Source organism: Charadrius vociferus, unplaced genomic scaffold, assembly GCF_000708025.1.
Source record: "Charadrius vociferus isolate BGI_N301 unplaced genomic scaffold, ASM70802v2 scaffold52, whole genome shotgun sequence".
Taxonomy (NCBI): domain Eukaryota; kingdom Metazoa; phylum Chordata; class Aves; order Charadriiformes; family Charadriidae; genus Charadrius; species Charadrius vociferus.
The window spans coordinates 110679-120716 of NW_009647572.1; the positions used below are offsets into that span (position 1 = coordinate 110679).

Below are 10038 nucleotides of genomic sequence, written 5' to 3' on the forward strand. Positions count from 1 at the left end.
TGGAATGGAGTCTCAGACACTTATTTTACATGTCTCTGGTAAGAGTATAACATCATCAGTGAAAAGTGTCAGTCATCACTACGTATATCAATGGATCTATTATAAGTTTTCCTACTGTCATCTAGTAATTTTTCCAGTGTCACTAGCCAAACTGTGACTCTAGAACATTTGGCTATGAATTTAAAGAAGACCTGCAGATTCACCGTATGTAGCACATGACTTAAAGCTCTTTATCAATAATGTAGCTATTTTACTTTAATTCTTTTATTTTACTGCATTTTGCTGGGCAGAGGTCCAGGTAAACTAACTAACTAACTAAAAAATCCTGTTTCACCATAATTAATGTCATGCTGCTTCTCACCAGCTTTAAAACCTTATGTTCCTTAATTTAATGTTTCATGGTGACAGTCATAGAGTCTTGGTTTCTTATGTATTGAATAGTTCCTGCAAACACACTCTTTAGAATATCCAGAAGTAAAACCTCCTGCACTTTCTTTATTTACTTGCTGCTCTGGAAATTACCACAATTCTGATTAGGCAAATAACAACAGATTCAGCTACTTAATTACACACACTCGAAGCTTAGCAATGTCACAAACAGGAGGGATTAATTCTGCCATTTGGGTATATGCCAATAATTCAAACAATTTAGAACAGAACTGCTCTTGAAGCTTTTCTGAGTGAAGTTTGACTTCCAAGGACACAAGATTACTCCTCCTTCTGGGTAAGGTCAAACAGGACACCCACTGCCTTCTCTTGTGCCAGTCCTATCCTGAAAGTCATTGCAGTGTCCTTGGGAAGTCTTGACATTAAGTTATATTCTACGATGCAGAAAATAAGAAGAAAATAAAAGCTAGGACACATCTGCAAATCCAGAAGTGGCATGTGTGGGACAGAGAAGCTCATTCTTGTAAAAGAAGAAAAAAAATCAGTCAAGTAATTTCTATTCCTGGAAAAGCAAAGCATTCTTCCATAGGAGAGCAGTGTGAGGAAGGTTGGTACAATGACAAAATTGTTATTGCCAGCTGATACTGATAGGGAAGTGCTTGGGGATCTTGTTACAAAGAGGCTGAAGTGTATTCAACCTTCAAATCATTCACAGAACAGAAGAAAATATAGATTTCTAGATAGATCCATAGATTTCTATCAGCTTATAATCAGCCACAAAAGAATGTAAACTTGGTCAATTATTAGACAAACCAGCTACTTTCCCAGTTGTGTTTTTTTCTTAGCTGGTGATGGAAGAAACGGAATTATGGGTATGAGGAAAGTCATTGCAAGATTAGAGAAGATTTACAAGCTAATAGGTAATCTTAAAATTACCAGGTATTTTTAATAGCACCAAAACTAGTACAACTGAGTCAATGTCACTGAAACATGGGAGAATTGCAACCTGTGCAACATACAAGAGGAAGATTAAAGAAGAAAATCAGAGCTTAACCAGGAAAAGATCAAAATCACTATCTATGGGTATATATCTCTAACAGGAACATTCTTAGATTCAAGGTCTCTGGGGAGTGAAATATAATGTATTAATACAGGGCAACAATAATGTACGGTGGCACCACCGCAGCTTTGTGCAAAATGGACATCTTGTTCTAGGTTTCTTCAGCACTCAAAACACAGACAAGTCTTTCTAAAACATGATTCATTTGATGTATTTTGGACATTTAACTTAGGAAGAGATGAATTAGAAATTCCTGTTTTATTCAAGGCCAGGCTGGATGGGGTTCTGAGCAGCCTGACCTAGTGGGAGGTGTCCTTGCCTATGGCAGGGGGGTTGGAATGAGGTGATCTTCAATGTCCCTTCCAACCTAAACCATTCTATGATTCTACGATTGTTGACTGACAACAGAAGATGTCTAGACAAGTGGATCAGATGTAGATGTGTATGCTGAGGAAGACTAAACACATGAATACTGTCCATATAATCTCTAGCTATCATTGTTAAAAAGCTGTAAGAGCAGCACTACTTCCTTCAAAGTTGTTTAAAAGTCAAAGCACTTAATGATAAGTGTTTCAAAGCAGTACACATAGAAAACCAAACAGGGCACATGCTCCCATCATCAGTGGGAAAGTGTTGCAAGAAGTGTTTGAACTAGAGGAGGAAATCAATGTCTTATTTCACAATACAGGCTCCTATTTTAATAACGTTCTTTCATTTGGTTGTCTACTCAGAGTACATATTCACCTGAAGGAAAGACAGGTAAAACTGCAATGAAAATGCTTAACTGTTTCTTGGCAATGAAAAAGAAAACTGCTAAAACTTGTAGAAAGGTAAGCTTTTCTTTTGTTTGTATGCACCAATGAAACATATATTACCCACTAAAGCTGCAGTTTTTTGTGCTCTTCGACATACGTAAACTTAATAGAATATCACTTTTAGATGAAAATGTTCTGACTGATCAAAAACTCTTTGCATGGTGTGTATGCTTATCTACTTGTGTAATATGTGATCTCTGCAAAAATCTTCAAAACCAGTTAATCAATTAAAAGAGTGTTTAAAGTAATCATAAAAGACAATTTAAAACCACTTCATTCTTTGATTTCTGTAGTTCCCCTGGGATCAGCATAAAACTGTCACTAAGTCCCTGGTCCACTTACTTTTGTTAATGACCATAGATCTACATATCTTTATGAATCACAGTAAAAATCTCAGCTGTTGCCATTTGATACTGGCTTAGAATATCTTCTAAACACATCAGTACAACTCTGTTTCCCTTGAATATACCCTTCAAAATAAACAAGGGAATAGTTCTTAGACATTCCAAAACAATGGACCAGTAAAATTCTATAATTAAATTCTTTGTAAAGTGCTGGGTTTATTATTTCATTTGAAGTGCTGGTGTGACAACAATGGTATACACAGACTTTTCCTTCCCCACAGTACTTCTCTGGTATCTGCTTAAATATCTCATGATTCCCAGTTGTGTTAGGCCATTGTTTCACTACCTTTGAATTACGCGACACACATCACAAATACAACCATTGTATGATCCAGTGATATGAAAAACTATATGGGAACTAATCCAACGTTATTAGTACACACAAAATAAGCATTCTTTCGTCAAAGTTCTACAAGCTCAATGAACATATCAAAGGCATAAGTTTGTCCCTTGATACCTTTCTTAAACAAACCCAAAGTTTTAGCCCCTTAGAAAAGTATTTTATGATGCATGTTATTTATTATTGTTTGACTTTGACCTATTATTTGAAACTAAGTGGGAGAGAAAAAAGAATCTTCTTTGCAGAAGCTGTCAATATTGATTACTTTTACTTATAGAAATCCCTGGCTATAAAACCGAATTAAGATCAAGACAAATGCAAAGTCTTAAATAGGAAAAGAATGCTTAACTAACATTCATTATGTAATTCACATTGCCTACTTGTATGTAAATGAGAACTATTTTAATAAAGGGCTTGAGTTAATTAAATTTAAGTTACCACAAATATTTCTATGATATGCATCAAATCACTACTAATAACCTATGGTTTGGATACTGAAAGAACTTGGTAGAAAGCACAGTGGGAATTCTTTGTCACGTAATGTCTTTCTGACAATTATTCAAAATTAACATAAGTGTACAATAAATAAGACAAAAAAACCCCCTTATTTCTCTCAGTGGCAGCACATCCTTAACTTTGAGACTGGCTTCCTGAGTGTGGCTCAGTGGATCAGTAGAAAAAACTATGTTTCATGAAAACTTGATGAAATTGGATCCCCCAAAGGCACTGAATATGTAACAATTAGATCTTAGCTGTTCTGCCTAACATAACAACTTGCAGAGTGAAAAAACAGCTTGCTCCTATAGATAGGACGACACACATTTTTGAAAAAAAATAATTGTATAAAACCATCTGCAACAGATCTGCTGTTTTCCCTCATTCTTCCCATGCCCATTTTAAAGGATGTTTTCTAAACATTAGGGAAGGCCTCTGTTTAAAACAGCCATTGCTACCACAAAACGCTGCTCTACAAGGTACAGGTTTACTAAAACTCAGAGCCTTCCAGGAAACGTAAGAAATAGCTGTATTACCCGTCAGAGGCTTTATCAGGCTTCCTTAACATTCAGGTCTTCTTTTTCAAAAAACTGAACTACTGTAAATTTATAATATTTTTGTTACTCTTGATACCTCTTTTTTGCACTTATCTCCATTTGCTAGTAAGATTCAAAATGCTCTGTTCTTGTGTCACCTCATTATGACTTCTTTTCCTTTATCTGTGAGTCTCAAATTAACTTGACATAGATGTTTTACATATATTTTAGGCTAAATGTGAAGTATTCCCTCATGCCCATGAGGCATTTGGAAAGTTGATAAGTTCTGCTTTCAAGGACACTCTAAATGAGGTTATTAAAATTCAACACTTTGCATATTCTGATGGTGAAAAACGCTTGTCCCTGACAACAAAGGACATAGGTCAATTTAAGAAAGCTTCTCAATCTCCTTATCCACGGCCACTGAAATCCTTGTGCCAGTATTTGTAAAACCAAAATAAGAAAAAGTTACCAGGGAGGAAGAAAAGTGTAGGAGTCCAGGTCCTGTCCAAAAGTAAAAATCCATAACCATCTGTTGTTTGTGTTGCATGGATTTCACAACTGTCATCTCCACTGTGCATGCCATTTCATCTTCACAGCACTATCACCAAAACACCCACTGAGATAAAATCACAAATATTTTGAACATACCATATGATATGTTATTTTCCAAATTAATATTTGACAAAGTCCAAATAAAAACTTGTCTATAGGTTACTTTTGTGTTGTCACCTGAAAAATTGTTTAAGGGTTTGCTACTGTTTGGAAATACTTAACCTCAAACTTGACTAACTTAAGAATACAGAAGAGGAGCTATTAAATGTTGCATGTTTAAATTAGAAGCGTGTTTTGAATGCTGGTAATGGCCACTACTTACACATATATAGCATCTTTCTGAAAAAGGGGTCTAAACGTGCTTTTAAAATTATTTACTTAGAAATATCATCTAGAATTTAAATGAACCTTTCTTTTTTGAACTTCAGACCAACAAGACTATCTCACATTTCCCAGCTGGGTATCACTTAAGGGATTTATCAGTTCTCAAGCTAATGTCTATAACCCAATGTCACACCCAAAAAGTTATTTTGGAAAAAAAAAAAAAACAAAACCAAAACCAAGACCAAACAAAATGAAGAAACAAAAAACCCAAACTGAGATTGTCCTCAGAAAAATGACAGAAAAAGAGTTAAAGACAAGTGAGTAAACCAACTGCTTTTTCCCTATAGAAATTTAAAACTCAAGGTCAGCTGTGTCTGAAATCACCAGACCTGTCACATGGTTTTCATAGCTGCCACTAAGGCTCCTATCAAACCTACACTGAAAGCAATGAAAACATTTTTAATGGAAACAGATCAAGCTCCGATAAGAAGCTCTCTAATCACCTTTGCCTGTTAATGCTGTGCAAAGTGAGAGGTGAAGTTTTGAAAGAGAGAATGAACTGAGAGAACTTGAGGTCAAATGTATTTCATCTTTTTCTTGAATTCCTTAATGCTTGTGTGTGATAGAGCACAAATACGGCTCTATAAGTATATGAATACATATATAGTTTATGTATATAAGAATACATACACGCACATATATTTTAAATACATATGTGTTCATATACATACAGAAACACAGGCTGCCCTGTAAGGATAGCTCAACTAATTCCATTTTATTCCCAGCTTCTGTCCTCTGGTAGCACAAGTTTGGTGGTCTCAGTCACAGTCCCTTGGGTGTAGGAGTCCATCACAGAACCATCACCCTTAATTTAATACAATTGACAGTCTCTGCTCAAGAGAGGCAGAAGAAGGAGTTGCCATGGAGACTGAACTATTGCTCTTCTCCAGAGGATGCTTTTTTCAAGCATGGGCTGCACAGTAGAGGCTGTGCAATACCTGTAACCTTGATCACATCAGAGGATCAAGCTTTTGGGGATGGTTTTTTATTGAACTCTAACAAACATCCAGGAAATGGGGGGGAGGGGGGAAGAGAGCTTAAGAAAAAAAAAAAAAAAAAACAAAAAAAAATAAACAAAACAAAAAAAAAACAACAAAAATGAGCATGAAAGTGCATATTATGCCAGACTGAGAGGGGAAAAGAGTTTCATATTGATTTGATTTATCAGATTTGTCACCTCTGCTTAGTGCTTTCCTAACAGGGTGAATGCTGTGCTTGACCTATTTGCTGGAATTAACCAGGACTGCAGGAGACCATATGGATTGCCAGATGGTCTGCTATAATTTAATGCCATTTATTCTAAGTATGAAGTAAGTGATAAACATAATTAACATTCTTTTAGCTCCTTACTGGATGCCTTTTATAAGTTTCTTTTTTTTTTTTTTCTCAGGCATTGAAAGGTAAGTTAATACCTTGTTACCGAAACACAGATGCCAGCTAATTACTGCAAGAGGCTGCAGCCTCCAAAGCAAAGAGTGTCTGCACAGACTCTAACTTATTCACTGACCCACCGTGATGATTAATAGGTTGAACGCCAAGCTCTAATGAAGATGACAGATCTTAGATGTTTTCAGGTTACCTTAATTGGTAGTATGATGAACAGAGTGTTCATTGCAAACGTACGTATCACACTTCATACTAAACAATACACCTTGTACTCATGTTCTGAACGTGTATTTCGCATTGCAGCACATCAAATGCTGAGGAATCAAACCACCTTCAGACACTAAAAACAATGGAGTGATTTCCTTCAGAAATGTTTTTCCTGGTTGCTATTTCATATTCTGCCAGTGATTGTCTAAATGGCCTATTTTTTAGGAAGTGATTCTAGAGAAGCTATGGCTTCAAAGAGTGTTTATATCAGGCAGGGTTGTCATGCTCAACATTTTAAGACCACGACTCTGTAATAAGATAGCCAAACAACTTTGCCTACTGTTCCTGTGCTGATAATCTTCATAGCGACTGGGATAGGTGTTAGCAGAATAAATGGTAAACCATTTTGTAATTTTTCCTGTCAATGTACAGGTGCAGTAGGTATGCTGATACTCAGAACAGTAAAAGAAGTATTAGAGAAAAGGTGGAAGTACTATTCCACATGGAAAGTTGTGCACGTTGAACCTCACAGATAAAAATGACCACAGCTGAACATCCTGTGAGTAGCATCTGTCCTGTTAATAAAACTTGGGTGAACTTTGAGAGGACAGAAACAGCATAAATTAAATATTATTCAAAGATTTAAAAAAAAAAAAAAACCCACCAAAAAAACCCCCCAGCACCTGTGCTACAAAGCAAATCTGCCCTTAGAAAATATAGCTCAAATTAGAAAATGTGGTGAAAAAGAGCCTAGGTCAAAAGTCACAACACAGGGAAAGCAGAAACCAACTCCAGCTTTTCAACACCTGTGTGATTCCCTTGTTCCAGAGGGGTCCCGCGCTTGTTCAGGGGCCTCCACAGTTACACACGTATACTCCACAGTGCAAGTGCTGATGAGTCCTTAAGAGAACTACATTAGAGGGGACCTGAATGTGATGGGACATACCTGCTCTTTTACTCTACTCTTGATCACGTTAGTTCGGGTTACTTCACCTGGTGAATTTTGGTGAATCACTTGGTTATTGTTGCTAGTCCTATAAAATCCTTTATGATTCTCTACTAGTATATGAATAATTTATGAATCTCTACTAGTGTATGAATAAAAATGGGATCAAAATATCTGAACAGCAATCTTTTGTTGATATTGACACCACTTGTCAAGATGTCTTTATAAGGTCTCTGTCTGCCAGCATTTGAAAAAAGGATCCATTTTTCCATCCCATTAACTGAAAAATATTTACCTGAGGTGCTTAAGCTAATCCTATGCTGGCTGCAGGTTCATTTTCATAGTCAGAGGGGAAAAACAGGTACTTAGAGAGAGCAACTCAGGCAGCCTGAATTCCTCTCTGTAGGCACCTACCTCTCTTCCCTGACTGCTAAAGGAGCTAGGGTCATTCAGGTGTCAAAACTTACAAAGGCTGAAATCAGAGATAAAAAATTACCATGCTAAAAACCAGACTTCATGCTTCTTTCAATAGGTTGTTTACTGGACCTGATAATACTGTACTTTACTACTACATAGATACAACTTCTGAAAAATATTGGAGTGATGCTCTTCAGTGATTAAAGATATTGAATCTCAGTGTGCTATTGTCAGTTTCTATGTATATACATTTATACATATGTACATATACAAACACTTACACACATGTATATAAATGTATGCATATAATTGCTTATTGCAAACTGTCTGAGATGTTCCAAGCAGTTGCCTCATAACATCCAAAGAAAGGGCAATGCCAGATCTGTTGCCTGAAATAACCTCTTATTCAGACCCCTGGACTGCCTGAAAGTAGCACCTAGGTCCCACCAATACTTAAGAAAAATACTCCAAAAGAATGAAGAAATCAAGCAGAATTTAACAGTTAGTCTTTGAGGTTGATAGACACAAAACCTGCCAAAGCAGGTTTGACACTTAGTACTTAAACATGGCTTTATACTTTAAAATCCTTTTTCATCTGTCGTGTTCTTTACTTTCTTGCTCACAAGAAAAAAGATATCAGAGAATTTATGCTCACTGTTCATTTCAGTCCCAAGAATAAGATTGCCTGTGTCTTAGCTGTCATAGAGATGGCATGTATGAAACTTGGCCTAAATGGAAGGTAGGATTTTATTTTAGGACAAATAGGGACAAGATATAAAACCCCCGTCTACAGAGGAATACCTGTGCCTGACTAATGAACCCTCATTGCCATAATAATGCTCTGTTTAAGCTCCATCATCTGAGCTACTGAGAGATGTCACTGAGGCAGTGGAACCTGAGCAAATGGATCCCCAGTCCCAGGAGAGGTTACTTGGGCATTGCTTTGTTGGAAAACGTGACTCTCAAAAACTATGAATTGATGGCAAAACTGCAAAACAGAATTAGGTAGAGGAATAAACAAAAGGTGCTAAGGGGAAAACAAAAAGGAAGAGAATATAAAATGCTTAAAAAGGCATAGTAAACAGTGCTTTAATGATGATGTGGCTACCAGTACTCTCTGTTGAAGAATGATACAAAACAAAGGATGTATTTGGGTAAATTCTTTAGGTAATAATGATAAAATCAGGTAGCAACTAACTTTAAATGCTTTAAGACCACATGGGAAAAAAAACAAAACAAAACAAAACAAAACAAAACCAACCCAAACTATGGCATTGGCAAATTTCACAAGTGTCTTACCTCCCGCATACATGACAGCCAACATTATCGATGATATCCAAGCTATCTCGCTATATGATGTGTGGAAGATTTCTTGTATCTCTTTGAAGAATACCGTGATGGCTTTGGGGAATGCATAGGAAAATCCAATGGAGATAAAAGCCCCAAAGACCACAACCCATCCCCAACCTCCATCTGGAGGTGGGTACTGTGGCGCTGTTGTTGCTGGTGGCATTTTTGGTCTCTGTCTCTTCTTCAACTAGGCTGAAAAAGAGAAGAAACAAGGTTTCAGTTTTACTTTTTTCTTTACCAAACTGCAATATTTGCTTATCACCTGCAGGGATTATAAAGAATCCTCAGAGCAGAGACCAATTTCCAGCTTTCATGGGACCAGAGAATGCGAATACCTGTTTTTAGAAGCAAAATCTGTTCTGCCAAAGAACTTGTGGCAAGAATATTTGCAATATCCTATTGAGTGTGTGGCAGCTGTTACAAATCACCGATCTCAGTCACTGAAGTTGTATTTGCAATTAGTCACTTATTGGAAAGTGGCATGTTTGTGGGGGTTAATTTACGTAGCTTTGCTATCTGCGGCATGGATTTAGCACAGGAATGAAACAGAAGAAAAAAAAAAAAAACAACCTGGAAACTGGACTTATAGGAAACAATGGAAAAAAGATACAGTGAATTATCACTAAATGCCATTGTGTTAGCAAGATTTACCAGTACCTCAGCCAAATCATCAGCAATGACAGCAAAGAATACAGTGCACAGTTTTTTATCATATGTTGTCATTATCCAATTTTTGACCATTGTTGATATCTCTTG

General features: G+C 36.6%; 1 protein-coding gene across 1 annotated transcript in view; it reads right to left on the minus strand.

The window, feature by feature from the left end:
* Positions 1 to 9445, minus strand: part of SLC16A7 (solute carrier family 16 (monocarboxylate transporter), member 7) — a 29827-nt gene extending 20382 nt beyond the window's left edge. The window contains exon 1 of the mRNA XM_009880836.1: positions 9232 to 9445. Coding sequence (XP_009879138.1) covers positions 9232 to 9445 — 214 coding nt within the window. The remainder of the gene's footprint in view (positions 1 to 9231) is intronic.
* Between the last annotated feature and the right edge of the window lie 593 nt (positions 9446 to 10038).